Genomic DNA, 15,244 nt, shown 5'->3' on the forward strand with positions numbered 1-15,244 from the left:
GGATAAAGTAGAAACCAGTGATCCTGAAGCTTGTGTTAAAAAATCTTGTCTTATGAAGGAAAAAGATACATATATGGTGGAGGCAGCTAAAGCATCAGTTGCTGCAGATTCAAGTGTTACCCTATACAGAGATATTGCGACAAACTCCCAGGAAACATGAATGTATGCTTGATATTATCAAATCTATACAGACGAAAAAAGTCTGTGATTAGGGGATGGTTTCTTGATGTAACTTTTTCTACCTTACTTGAATCACTAGTGATTCTTGTTGGCAGGTACTTCACTCCAAAGCCAATGTATCAGTACTGACTGGTTGAAGAGTCATATCAATGTCAATTGACATTGCCTCCAAATGCAGCATTTCAAACTATGACTGGCGCTCTTTGTAGGAATACTCTTTTGTCCAAACAGCTTGTGTGCTTGGAATCATGTAAAAAGCTGCATCAGATGGGAGCTCTCACTGATCATCTTCTTCCTATCAGTGAAAAGCCTTCCCAAAGTAGTTCCCACCCAAATTGATTCCCTTTGTTAGAATTTGCAGCTAGAATTATAAAACTTTTGTCAATTATTCTGTTACTTTTCTGGCTAGACATTTTGCTGCCGTTTACCTTTTTCCAGCTTTTCAATCTTTACATTTCAAGGACATGCTCATTACCCTCCAGTTACACCAAAAAATAACAATAACAATTTTACTCCAGAGTTATCTATTTTTACACACATTATTCAATAGATAAAACAAATATAATATCAATTATAACACGTACTTCTCTGCGCATCGACACCCTAAACTACTAAACTGCTGGTCCAACAAACAACCTGTTATATTTCTTGTTCTGTGATAAACAGTTGTTCCTTAGTAGTATAAATCTATAGAGCCTCTTCCATCTTCCATTCATTCTTTATATGTGCATGCCTTTGTTTTCTTCTTAACTTAACACATCAAACATCAGATTTGTCCCTCAGTTCACCAACAGGTTTTTCTTCTAATCTCTTTTGTTATCCATGCATAGCTGAAACTTACACACCTACATTCACCAACTGCTCTCATTCATATATTTATTACTTCTACTTCGTAAATAGCAGAGACTTCATGGACGAAACATCTATCATTTCTGTGGATTCCTCTCACGCCATAAGCAACGCTCCACAAACATATTGCTTTCTTATTACATGCAAGAATAGAGGACAGGTAATAATATTTTTCTGCAATTTAATAGCTTTGTTATTATTTATTCTTCAATCCACGTTTAAACATGAGCTTTCATTTTATCCAACATACAGTCTTTACCTGTTGAGTTTCAAATATTGCTCGCACAACACGATGACAATACAATCACCTTCAGACATGCCTTGCACAGATGGAATATCTCAGTCAGAAATAACTACTTTGAAGAAGGATGGATAGAATTTTATCAGGACAACATTATCAAACAACATGATATGTTGTTGCTCCGCCATGGCGGATATCTAATTTTTGATATTATTCATTTCTGCGAGCTCAAAAAACAAGTGTATCTCCGATGGACAGTTTCCCTGCCAGATCTTTTCCATCAGCAAAGCAGTATAGGTCCACAAGCTACGTTTACCTTTCTAATTTAAAATTCAGTATATACAACTTACTGTACCTTACAATATCATTCTTTCATCTTACCAGATCCTGCCTTCTTATCACTTCATCGGCAAACTGTTTCGTCATCGCTCAGCCCAAATTTCTATCAAGATTTGTCCAATTCAATTTGCTTTTATCAACCATTTGACTCAGCATATCCAAATTCCTTGGTAACAATCTTTTCTGCCTACCGTTTGTAAGCACATTTTCTTTAGACAAAATAATTTACTCTCCTGGATAAACTGACTTACATTCTCTTATTTGTAGAAACTCCCTCGATTTGTCCATCACTTTCTAAATGCTGAGAGAACTCCAACTATAGTTCTAAAAACTGGCCACAACATCACTGAGGTTGGGATAAAGGCCAACCGCCTGAAACGAAATTGGAGAAAATTTGTTCTGGACCATCATCTACAACATAATGACACGCTTGTCTTCATTCCAGAATCACAAGCAAACTTTGCCGTTTTAATTTTTGATAGTAATGGAGTTGAAAGGTTTTTCCTTGGTACAATATTTTCTCGCTGTATTTTTATGGTGGACGAATATCCACTTACATATCTAATGCTCAATCAAATGTATAATTAGCTTATTCTTAGCGTGTTTCTCCACAACAAAACTCCTTTGGTTTTCAATAGCATGCATAGCCAACATTTTATTCTGCACACGAATATATTCCCCTGCTACAAAAGATGCTCAGATTCCTGACAATGGAATGAGTTATCCCAACCAAACATCACGCATGACCCGACACTGATCAACCAAACTTTTCTTTTCTGCCTACACTACTCCTTTACTGTGCATTTAATTTGCAATATGTAATTCTATGTTGCGGTACAATTTCATGCATTCAAACACATTCCCTTCTTTTGATTAACTTAAATTATAGTATTTACTAATTCGCTATAACAGATACCACAATTTACTAATTCCAAATCATGAAAATTTCCCATTTCGTTTTGCTCGCTCTACCTATTTTGTGTGATAAAAAATAGTCAACTCTCTAGCTCCACAGTGATCACTAAATGTTCATCACAACTAGAGCTAAACAGCAAAAAACTTGTTCCACAGAAGGCTAACATGAAGAAAAACAAGTATGACAGTCCAGGCATTTACGAAATAAAAAAACAAAAAGTGCATGATGACCGAACAAGATACAAGACGAGAAAATCAGTGCGTACATTCACGCTCAGATGCAATCCACTGTGCTTCTGCAATTCTTACAACTTACTTTGAAAATCTCTACCAAGCTAAACATCTTCTATTCTATTACTTTCCTACAAAAAAAAGGCACTTAAGGGATCCTCATCTTAGTTGACACTTCAGATGCTTAAACCTGTCATTAACCTCTATAATATTGTTTGATCATGCCTTTCCACCTTTATTACTGTTTCCATTGAATGTACTGAAAACTTTTTGCTTCCAATAATCCTGCTCACTTTTATTCGATCTCATTACATGGATGCAGAGTTAATAATCCAGTTCTTCTACTCCAAATGCTTAAATGATTGTTTTTTTATTTTACTTTACACATGCATAAAAATTATTCTACGTAATATAATACCACATTCAAAATTCATCAATGCCGATATTCAAACACTCAAAAACAGCAGCTATGCCAATCTTTTGAAAAAAATTACAGCAAACAACATCAACAGCGAATCTCTGAACATATTCTTTTTATGAACATTTTGTACTTTTCACTGCCTAACAATGAATTCACGTGAACCTTTCACATTCTGATCACTTTATCAGCAATAATAGTCCTTACTACAGCTGTCCAACTTTACCTATGGATCAAAATGATACCATGCATATCAATCTTATTACATTCAATAGTTTTATGTTTTACACTTATATTAATCCGTCTGTGTTGAATTCGTAAACATTTTACCTTTCTATGCATTCCACCAACACGTGTTACAACAAAACAACAACATACAAAACTTTCCTTCCTCTAATTCTACTTTTAGCAACAACATCTTGCTTCTCTTCACCTTCATTTCCCCTCGTTATCATCTTAAATTTCTTTCCTTTCAGTTAAACTTACACATTTCCTTGCTGCTCACCATCAGGTTTACATTATTTACCTTTCAAATCTTTTGTGCATACACTGCTATACTTCCTTGAATAATTTCTCTGCTTTCTACTCTCTGCTCACTCCAAAGTCCGGCTTTATTTCTTCTACCTTCTCTGTTCTTGCTTTTATCAATAATAGTTATTACTCTTATTTATATTTTTTTTGCTAACTATTAAACTGATACCCATCAACCTCCATATCCCTGCAGGTCCTCTTCATCCTTTTCTTAGCTTCGAACTATATCCTTTCTGCAGCCCTTTTACCTCATATAGCTTACACTTCGCCTATTTAATTTTTCTCTTTTCTACTATAAAATACCTTGCAATGGAACCTGTAATAATCCCTCTATCCGCTATTCATCCGCATTCATCAAACTGGACAGTTGCTCTCCAAGTTATTGAAGTTTCTCAAACAAAAAAAAAATCCCACCTCCAACAAAACTTTCGCACCTTTGTGCTTGCCGATTCCCAGGTAACACATACTTAATTTCTTTTTTACCTCATGTCTATTTACTTATATCATAATACCTTTTAACAATTGTTAATATCAGGGTGTAAAAGTTAATATGCATGTTATCGGGAACATGATTGATCAGCTTGCTGGATTACTGTTACCGTTAAAAAAATACTATATCTCTGGAGCTATTGTTCACCAACTACATGATGGTTCTACTCCTACCGAATATCCATTTTACTGGATCGTTACTCAGGCTACATCAATTCGCGAAATTGAAGAACTCGATTATCCCTCTCTTCCTTTACATTTTCGTTTATATCCGTTTACTATGCTAGACGCCGTTGCTGATACCGAACAGTTAATAAGTAAGTTAATCATCATGCTCTGCTTATTTTCCCACCCATTTTAATTCCTGAACAATTTTTTTTGATCTTAACACATTCACTTCTTTCGTTTTCCTAAGCTATCATGGCAGTTATACTTCATGCTCTGCCTAACAAAATTATCCCTGTTGAAGGAGCACCATGTGTACTTCGAGACTATGTCATAGCTAATGAAGAGTAACACATTTCATTACTAATTTAAATTCCACTTCCATTTTCCAAAATAGTACTCGTTTCCAACAATTAATTCTATTCCTTTTTATTTCACAGCATGAAACCTTTAATACTGACTTTGCGCGGAGAATTTGAAGAAATTTATGGCCCTACTATTGCAGCAGCAAAAGACCCTTTTCCAGTTATCATCGCCATAAGAGTCAAAGCTACAACAAATCATTGTAATCACATACTTCGCCTCTATTATTTTAAGTGTTTTCTAAACTTTTATCATTCCAAAAAAATATTTCCTCTGCCCGCTTTATAATTTTTACCCTCTTCTTGCCAATCGTATCAGATTTAAGCCTCTCAACTGAATCTTCCTCAGTGATTTTGATAGCTCCGATCGCTCAACAAGCAATGCATTTACAAAACTGGTAAAAGTTTTACCCACCTTGTGCATTAACATCGCCCTTATTATCTAGCAACTGACCCTTTTCGCTTTAATCATAGGCATCATACCCATGCTGATGTGCTAAGACAAATGCTTAATCAGAGTAGTTACACTAACCCTCGCATTCTTCTTCCTCCTGTAAACAATAATCGAATCACTCATATTGCTACTGTTCTTCAACAAGTAAACTCCCTTATTCAAAATTTAAATTTACATACAATATTCTTTTCATGCACTTCTCTTCTTCCTTTTTTTTTAAAGCTAGCTCTTTTTTTGTACCTTTTCTTTCTCAAAGAAACCAAGGACTGCCTGGATTCAAGGTATTGTGGAGCTAGATTGTGTACCTCTAAAGTTAACTTATATAGCTTGTTCCCTCTGTTATTATCCGAGCAAACTTGTAAGCAATTTGCCAGTTCCATGTCAACATTGCCGCTCTAACGCGGATTTGGTTCCTAGGTAAACATAATTATTTACTCCTCTTGCTTCCTTTCACAGCCGACTTTAATTGCTTTCATTTTCTAACTGCAAAACTACCTACTTCTTCATTGTAGAGCTCTCATTGCAATTTCACTCACTGATGCAACTGGATCTTTATGTGCTGCTGCTATAGATATTGAAGCAGAGAGACTCATTCAATATTCAACAGCCGAGCTATACTATTTACAACAGGAGGTAAAAACTAACACTTTTTTATACTCAATATTTTCTTCCTTCTTTTTTAAATTTATTACAATTTCCTTCCATCTATTTTTACAGCAGAACGTTGATCTTACTCAATACCTTGCGCGTACTTTACATGGAAAGCTGCTCATGTGCTACATTAAGCCCTCTCCTTCCAAATTCAAACCCATCAGACGTGCAGCTTATGAAATTATCACATCCTACGCAATCGATGAACTATTTAATGCTGAAAATATTAACATGAACAACCTTAACATCAATGGTTAACCTTTTACTTATTTTGCATACATTCCTGTTGCCATTAATGTGTTCTCTACTGTACGTATCTAATCATAATTGCTGCAGACAATAACTATATCTACTATTTTGTTATCTTCAGCTTTATATTCCTCCTTTATTGCATACTTATTTATTTTACAAAAAAATTGCAACTCTACATTAAATATCTGCGATTATCCCAATATTAAAACAAATATAATTGACCCAAACATTCAGATTATAATATTTCACAATTTCCAATTGATTTTTTCCTATACAAATAATTTACCTTAAATGACGTATCGACTTTTAATCAATACAAACCTAAAACCAATACGTATATAAACATTTAAGTTCTTCTAATTGACCCAAACATTCAGATTATAATATTTCACAATTTCCGAATGAAGTTTTCCTGTACAAAGAATTTACCACAAACGAAAAATCAATACGTATATAAACATTTAAGTTCTTCTCACACAAATTCTACAGGTTTCTGGGCAATCCTTAGACTTATACCGCGCATGGCGCGGTACCACCCCCTAGTTATACAAAAAAGAAGAAAAGATGGTGATTCACTAAAACCGTGGTTGGTTTCTCAAGGGTACATACAAACCATGGGAGTATGTGTATAAGCAGAGCTATGGTATTTAGCTATTCATCTCGTGATTTTAATTGTTCCAAATTGAAGGAATGATACTCTAAGATGTTTATAACAGAGGCCGAAACTTGCGAATCATCCAAATTGAAGTTTTCTTGACATTAGTCATCACAAAATTTATTCAGTTGATTTTCAGAGAAGAAACCCTTTCAAGCGCTGCAGACCAATAATCATATAGTAGCAAAATGAACGCCTATAACCAACCAGTCAGTCGAATCACGCACAGCCCAAATTACACTACTCTAAAATCGTAGATACGATAACAAACACAACACCTCCACTCACTCTTCAGTAGAGAATGTAGTAGGAATAGAGCGTTGATTGCCCAACTTGAGATGGTCATGGCCTGAACCAAATCCACTCGCTACCCAACTCAATAATCAACCTCCTCTTCCTTTCTCGCGTTTGGGTTTGGGCACAATCTTTGGCCCACAAGCTACCAACTTGGTTAACAATCAGCCGTTGACTCGGTAACACAATTCACAAACAACCAATTTTAACTCCTCCTACCATTTAAGCATCTAATCCTAATGGACCCAAATGTCTGTCTATGGTATGGTACAATAAGAGGTTCCATATATCCTTTTTTTTCCCAAGAACAAGAGCAAATACATAAGCCAGCCTAGAAAAATGTCATATCCTAAAACACGAGACGAGACAACATGGTACAAAGTAACAAAACAAAACCTAAATAGGTACTTCCATTTTTACAGGTACAATTGAAGTACCAACAGACTCGCCCTGAATCCAGTCCTTGGCGCATATCAGAGCTTCCACCGTCTCCGGTCGCAATGAACACCGGTAACGATCCATCTCTTTGCCCACAGTATCGAACACTGAGCCCACCGGCACGGTGGAGACTGGGATTGACAAGATATCACGAGCCATCTTTGAAAGGGTTGGGTACTTCATTCTGTTTAGCTTCCACCACCCTACGACGTCAAATTCATGAACCCGAGGCAGCAAAGACTCCTCCAAGTACTGATCCAATTCTGATTTTGACTGCTGGCTCGTCGTCTCCATGATGTACACATCGAAATCCGTGAGCCCAAGCCCATTTGACGCTAGCAGATTCCCTCCTTGCGGATCCTCAGCCTTCACGGTACCGTTATTTGCTTCTTCGACATACGTTGGGGTCAGTGGCAGCGGGAGCGCAACATACTCCAGGAACAGCTCGTGGATGCCCTCATCAACAATCTTTACGTATGTGGCAGCCTCTTCGTTGTAGATCTTGGAGAAACTGAATTCCACGAGCTTCATCTTGAACCTGGGATCCACGACCACAGCAATTGCTAATATAAAGCAGCAACTCTTCCAATACCTGTCAAATTTCTCTTGCATGGATTTGGTGAGGCTGCTAATGAAGGGATCCTCGCTTCCTGCTGCACGTCCAAGCTCCAACTGAATCTTCCAAGCTTCATGGAAGAATGTGTTTGTTGTCGGAACAGTCGGGACTGTCAGGAGGTTAGCCGTCTCAAAAAGGGGTTTCAGGTACGTGCACAGAGTCTCCACCTGCTTCCAGTCTTCCAGTGACGGTGCCTCTTTGTAATCAGGGTCTGAAGTATCCAGACATGAGAAAACTTCTTTCAGTTCACATGCAGCCAACAGCATTTCATATGTTGTGTTCCATTTAGTTAGGTCGTCGATGGCTAGAACTTTTGTGCTAGGCACTTGAAGTTGCTGCTTGAGCTCAAGAAACTTCTCCTCGTGGGATTCTGAAGTTTTCACATATTTCACACTGTCTCTAACTTTCTTAACCGTTCCGAACACAGACGTTAATGCATCTTGGGCAATGCTACTCAGACTTCTAGCAAGACAATTGCCCAGCAAGAGCTGACCATTGAGAACAAGAGGGTTCTTAACAGACAGTAGAGCTCTTAAATTATCAACTGCAGCATCACTCAAGGACTGATTTATGGTGACAGAGAATAACTTTCCCTCCATGCTCCAATCTGATAAACAAGCAGCAACTGCATGGCTGAAAGCAGCATCTGAATCTGGATAAGGTTCCATGATGACATTGAGAAGCCTCCTGTGCATTTTCCACTCACTATCAATAAAATGCCCACTTAGAAAGACATAGCCTAGTCCTCGGCAAGAAGACCACATATCCAGGGTGAGGCAAATACGTCCTGCCATTGCTTCAATCACCTTCTGAATGGACTGTTTTTCCCTGAGGTAGGTTGCTACACAATCCCCTTGGACAGTGTTGAAACTCACCATATCGAATCGAGGCTGAAGATTCTGAACAAAAGCAACAAAGCCTGGATGCTCAACAATGTTAAGGGGGTAATCATGCATGATTATCATCCTAGAAATCTCATCACGGCAACGGTCAGGATCAAATGAAACGTAAGGTGCTGCAGTAGTTCTGTAACGACGTCTTGGAGTATCAGTACCTGCCCCATATCCACCAACTTTTGAAGGTGCACTAAATGGGCTGGACTGATTTTTCTCCTGATTACGAAGGACAACTGGGCAGGTTCCTTTAGCAATGTGGCGTTTAAGATGACTAGTGCCTGCTACTTTTGAGCCCGTACTGTATGCGAATGATTGCTTGCATTGCTTACAACATGCCCTTCGACAACCAGCACCAACTGTTTCAATGGTGAAGTGTTCCCAAACTATAGACTTCTTCTTTCTACGCTTGTTAGGTTGAGTTTCTGGGATGCTTGGTGGTGTTTCTATATTGTTGGGCTGTGGCTCAACTGGGACAATCTGATTGTTTGCAGCAGCAGTAGGCATCTCAACATCAGCGGTGATGTCAGTGGTCACATCAGTAGTGATATCGGTGGTCATATCAGTGGGGATATCGGCGGTCATATCAGCAGCCGTATCAGGCTTGAAATCAGGGGCTGGTGCATCAACAGTCGGGGTTGACATCTTGAGGCCAAAAGAAGTTAAATTCTACTGCAGGCAGGATTATTCCAAAACAGAATACCTGGAAAATGGAACAGCAACTGCAATGAAGAACGAGACTCGATGGCCGACAATACATGAACACATAAACAGAACATGTGAGGTAGAGGTTACACATTATTAAAGAAGGTTGATATAAAAGAATGCGCATGAGAATAAAGGATCCTTCATAAGCACACACCAGTGCGAGGGCAAACCTAAAACCATGAATAATCTCAATTCATCTAAAATAAAATATGTGGACTCGAACAAAAAGCCAAAATAGTACTACTTGCAATGTGTGGCAAAAGAAAGACCCCTGTGCATAACCACGACAAACACAAAGCATAAGTGGCATAATCTGTGGAAGAAAGTTGCACTAACAGACTTGACACATCATTATAACAAATCTTTAACATGTTTAAAGTAGGAAAGAACCCATAAAGTGCAGGAAAACATAGGAAAGAACCCATAAATGATGCATGCACAAAAGCTTTTCAATTCCAGGGAACGATAAAAATCATCTGTGCCCAAGGCATCAGCAGTATTTCATCTGTGCCCTGGTCAAAGCTACAGTCTTCCACAAACGAATGCCCCATATTTAGGTCCAGGCATCACGCTTATTACCATTTCTCCCCCACCCTACTCCTATTGTTAAGACAACACAAAGACAACACCTTTGATAAGTGAAGAAAAACCTAACAAGTGAAGCTGCAGGAAATAAGCTACAACACAAACATCTAGTATCAAACAGTCGCCTTTTTTTTTTTTTTCCCGTGGTGGGGGGAAATAAGAGAAGAAAACGTCCAAGGCAAAATTGATTGGGCAACGGTTAATTTACTTAAAGAAAAAAAATTTCAGATGACGAGGCCACCTTCCCAGTGATACTAGTAAAAATTTGTCCCCCGAAGGAAAACAAAATATGTTATAGCAACTGTTAATAGACTCGAATGGATCCAACCATCTCAGAAAAAGAATGGGCTGTGCCTTCTATATGTGGTAGTGAAGTGTTAAGTGTGCCGCCACAACACCAGGTCCTGGAGTTCTCAGGGCCCAGGGCAGGAATAATATTTAATAATATATTGTTTATGACAAAACAGACCCTCGCGGACAGAATACGTTACATGGGCTAAAATCACGGCCCGTTACTAAAAAAGGTCACGAACAGGGTTAAAAAGGACATTCTGTATTTGACTGGGCTAACAACAGGTCAACAATCATAGACAGAAGCAAAAACAGATCTACAGATGGGCTTCAACAAAGAATCTAAAAGAACAGCCCAGAAAATACTAGAGACCCCCCAAAGCAAGAAAGAACCACATGGTTTTGGTTCTTCATCAGTGCCTAAATAGACAAAGTCAAGACGAAACTCCTCTCTTGGACTGGTCGGACTCCTCTTTCTTCGAGGAATTCATCGGGCTACTCTGGTAAACAAAGTAATTAAATGATGCTACAACTGAGGCGGGGAAAATAAATTTGAAAGATGGAAAAGGAAAAACAGAAGTTCGCAAACCAAAATACCAGACGCAGAAAGGGGGGGGGGGGAATGAAAGAACTCTTGATCAACTCTGTAAATCATCTGCCAAACAACATAGGAAGACGATACCGTACAACACTTTTATCAAACATGAGAACCAAGAAAAAGAAAGGAAATTGGAGAATTAATGAGAACAAAAGGTAAAATCGGTTGAATCCACCGACCAACGAAAAGAAAATTCTAATGAAATCACAAGAAAACGGGACAGAAAAAATGAAGAAAATAAGCGGTCAGATTTCCGCGTTTTCAAGAAAAAGAAGGGAAAGTTCAAACCTGCACAAGAACTCGTTTTGACAAAGACCCAGATGGAAAAAACTCGATTTTGAGGGGAACCCAGGAAGAAAAGCGGTATCTTTCAGCAAATCTAGAGCTGAACCTACGATTTGCAGAGCCAGATCTAGGGTTTCTGCAGAGGGGGAGGAGAGAGAGAGGAGGAGGAGGAGCAGAGAGAGAGAGAGGAGAGAGGAGAGAGAAAGAGAGAATTGGGCTTGAACCCGAGCAATCCAATTGGACCGTTTCGGTGTGTTAATCTTTGGGGTTGGTTAGGACTAAAGAAGTGATAAGATTCAATGGGGGAGCGATACCACAATTAAAGTGTATTGGATATGGACTTTGAGGTCCATTTATTGTTCTACTGTGTGAAAGTCATGCGTGTGTAACTGTGTGTTCTCCTCCTGCATACAGAACAAAGACTACTACACTAGTCTACCAAGTAACGTGCTCTAATGGGATTTGTGAAAAGAATTTTGATGTGCCTTTTCTGGGATGGTTGGGCGGACCACAGCCCACCTTTAGGGGATGGTTAGGTGGACTTTTTAGAGGGACAAAGGGGGAGGACGGGGTGCACAAGGTGCGGGGAGGGGTGGGTATGGCGTACGTGTAGCCCACTGGAGTGCTCCGTGGACTCTATTTCTATGGTGGGGGCCTACACTTGGGGAAAGAATCTTTTTTGGAAATTTTGAAATTAGCCCAAGGCAAAATATTTCAGAGTCCTGGTGAAGATATTGAGGATCTGGACCATATATGATACTCCATATGGGATCATGGGATGTGATGCATCCTCATTTTTCACCGGGGAGAGTGGGTGGGATTGTCATTCCTTGTCTCTATCTCAATTCCAAGCACCATCACTCTCTTTCTCACAACTACAAAGGCCTTTTTTTTTTTGTGGCAGGATCGGTTGGTTCATACACTTGAGAGATAGAAAAGATTTTTCCAAGGTCTTTTGGCGTGTATTAGGTGGGTTGCTGCTTGCTTGACCCCAAGCAAGTCTTCTCCAATTTAAAATCAAGGTTTTGATGCTACTGAAGTGTATACCATATGTTATTAATTAAAGACATGTTATTGTAAAGAGGGTTTTGATGGAGTCCAAAATTTTAGGCATACATTTTCTAAACATCCACAATATTCTCAATCAATTTAAAGGAAAGGGGGAAAAAAAAAAAAGAATTGCTGGCTGACATAAATGGTCGGCACCCAGCTTTGTTTGGACTGCATTTTTCTGAATTTTTTTGTAGAAAAATTACTATTGCGATTTGATATTTATGAGGTAAAAAGATAATTTGTCATTCGAAAACGTAGCAATTTTTCTTTGAAAAATTACAATCCAAACACACAGACTCTAAAGAACCGATAACAAAATAAGATTCCAAGACCAGTACCCCTTTTTTCTCATAACATAAAGTTGTACAAAAAAAAAAGGAGAGAGATTGGGGTATGGCTGAAGTAATAGACTCGTCAAGGCCTCGAGAGTGTGTGTGTCAATCGTTCGAGTAAGAAAAGAAACGATTTTTCTTGGTGTCGGTCCGTTCTGAGAGATGTGGCTTTCATAAAATTCACAAAGCATTTAAATCAAATCCGTGAAATTATTTGACCATAATCTGTATGCCTTCCTCCTCAGCAGCAGCAGCATCTGTTGCTCATAACAGCTTTAAGCACATCACTACTAAGGATAAATATTTCAAGTTTGTGAATCTTATTCTTGACAGGAAAGTCTATGATGGAGAAATAGTAGCAGCAGCGTATGATTTTGGATCACCCAACCAACTCTAAGGACATTATTAATATTGGTGGCAGCCGATGGTATTGGTGTCCTCGGACTAGAAGAAGCAGCGGTCATATATATAATGTATGGTCCCTCCCTTTAGCAAAAAAGACTTTGGGCTAATAAGGCTTTTGAGTTTTGAACGAACAAACAGACAAACAAACAATTCGGCCAACATTTAACCCGTAACGCTGATGTTCCTTCATGGATCACTTAACATTTCTTTTTCTCTCTTCTTTTTTTTTTTTTTTAAAATCGTAATAATGAGCTGGGGATATAGTGACTTAACAGACCCCATTACGTAATGAAAAAAAGATCTCAATAATTCTTCAGCCCAATGACTCAAAAGTTAGCCACAGCCACTACTCTTCTTTCAAGACATTGACGGAAAGGAAAGGAAAGGGTTACTTTCAAGGCGTACCGCTAGTCTATGAATAATGTCATCAGTTTATTATGCTTCCCAATAAATATGGATCGGTCATGACCATGCAGGCCATTAGAAATATGAGCATTTCCTCCAATGGAGAAGCATCATCAATCAGTAGTAATTCACTTGAAACAAGAATTATTTTTTTTTTCAAAAGATCATGAAAAGAAAAAATCTAAGCTTTGAGCTGATTGCACATTTTTGGACAAAGTTGATGGACAGTTGATAAAGAACATTAATTCTTAGTATGGTAAAACAGTACTATATATTCCATGAATTGAACATTTGCGCTAGTGATAGGACTACAACTGAAGCAATTCTAAGCTTAATGAACAGAAGATTTTGTTTGCATGAAATCGTTTTGTACCAAAAAATGAAAGAAAAAAAAGAAATCATTTGCACAACAATCAACCACCAAAAAATGATATTCTCTGTTGTCTACACCACATAATTTTTTGTTTATTGCGCACACTTTCAATAATCTTTTGTTGTCTACGAATGTCATTCCCCTATGCTTAATAAAATCATTTCATTTCCAACCCAAAGGAAAAAAAAAAAGACAGGAAAATTGAGCTTCAGACTTTCTTGTTTCCTCCCAACTCCCAAACTATTTTCCTCGGGGACCTCATATCGACATGCCCACTAGTTGACACCTCGCGGCTTTCTTTTAAATTCTTCATTATGCAACAAAAGGAAAACTACAACCTACATTCTATAATGTGTACGTGGTTCTTTTAAGATACTCCTGCCCTTTATTACTCAAAAGCGGACAAATTGAATGCAGGAAAACTACAAGGGCAGTTAATTGAAATGCAATGATGTTCACGATTGTTCACTTCCTAACAACAGGAAAATTTTTTTTTTAAAAAAAAGATACAAATTGAAAAGGGGAGAATAGGTCGAAGCAAAGAAAAGTGCGGCTCTTAAAAAAGCGAAGCAAGAGATGGTTGAACAGAGTGTCCAGAGTCCTGACTGGGGATGGGAAAGACAAAGTCGTGGGTTAAATCAAAACGACAGTGTGGTCTTTTAAATCGTTGTCTCGGGCATTATGTCTTTGTAGCATATATGCACACAAGAATTCCTTGATATGCTGACAAAAGAGTGCATGGTTCTCCATGCAATTGTCCCCAAAAGGTACACGTACTTACCTGCAATCCCCTACACCACCATTATTGTCTTCCCCGCAAATTATCTTGGATTCTTGCTCTATTCCAACGTACGAATCCCTTCCTTCCTTGGGCCTGCTTCAGTAGTTTGAAGTACTCTCATTCAGGATCCAATTCAACACAGAGCTTTGAAATTTTTTATTACATTATTATTTAGGTTTTTGTCAAGAATTGCTACGCTCCGAAATCAACCACGTCTAAAACATAAGAAGGGTTTTTTTTGGTTAAACAAACCAACAAGTTAAACGCCTTCGAAACTCGCATGACATTTTGTCTAAGATGAGGCTTGACTTTCGGCATATAGATCCGAGCTATGATAATGCCAAAGTAAATTCTGCTGCTGCCTCGCCTCCTCATTAACGAGTATAATTTACCGAGGTTGACTTTTTAAAGACTGGCCTCCAAATAAATGTATAGATGTCGACTAAACCAGATGC

The 15,244-nt window shown here is 38.3% G+C and overlaps 3 protein-coding genes across 4 annotated transcripts; 2 read left to right on the forward strand and 1 right to left on the reverse strand.

The window, feature by feature from the left end:
- Positions 1-369: 369 nt before the first annotated feature.
- Positions 370-2,197, forward strand: LOC113695764 (uncharacterized). Its single transcript, XM_027214911.2, has 5 exons — positions 370-499; positions 951-1,189; positions 1,282-1,567; positions 1,655-1,779; positions 1,877-2,197. Exons 1-5 carry the CDS (start codon positions 370-372, stop codon positions 2,195-2,197), a joined length of 1,101 nt encoding a protein of 366 aa, XP_027070712.2.
- Positions 2,198-3,800: 1,603 nt separating this feature from the next.
- LOC113695081 (replication protein A 70 kDa DNA-binding subunit D-like) lies at positions 3,801-6,152 on the forward strand. Its single transcript, XM_072056418.1, has 8 exons — positions 3,801-4,160; positions 4,240-4,705; positions 4,799-4,923; positions 5,040-5,118; positions 5,195-5,318; positions 5,431-5,591; positions 5,687-5,807; positions 5,892-6,152. Exons 2-8 carry the CDS (start codon positions 4,614-4,616, stop codon positions 6,081-6,083), a joined length of 894 nt encoding a protein of 297 aa, XP_071912519.1. The 5' UTR covers positions 3,801-4,160; positions 4,240-4,613; the 3' UTR covers positions 6,084-6,152.
- A 1,062-nt stretch (positions 6,153-7,214) lies between these two features.
- On the reverse strand, positions 7,215-11,850 carry LOC113695492 (zinc finger BED domain-containing protein DAYSLEEPER-like). Of its 2 annotated transcripts, none has more exons than XM_027214613.2 (2): positions 11,444-11,850; positions 7,215-9,676 (listed from the first exon to the last, which is right to left on the reverse strand). In XM_027214613.2, exon 2 carries the CDS (start codon positions 9,616-9,618, stop codon positions 7,423-7,425), a length of 2,196 nt encoding a protein of 731 aa, XP_027070414.1. In that variant the 5' UTR covers positions 9,619-9,676; positions 11,444-11,850; the 3' UTR covers positions 7,215-7,422. The 2 variants fall into 2 exon arrangements, with proteins under 2 accessions (XP_027070414.1, XP_027070415.1); XM_027214614.2 differs by lacking the exon at positions 11,444-11,850 and adding an exon at positions 10,508-11,423.
- Between the last annotated feature and the right edge of the window lie 3,394 nt (positions 11,851-15,244).

The sequence above is a fragment of the Coffea arabica genome, chromosome 6e, assembly GCF_036785885.1.
Source record: "Coffea arabica cultivar ET-39 chromosome 6e, Coffea Arabica ET-39 HiFi, whole genome shotgun sequence".
NCBI classification, from domain to species: domain Eukaryota; kingdom Viridiplantae; phylum Streptophyta; class Magnoliopsida; order Gentianales; family Rubiaceae; genus Coffea; species Coffea arabica.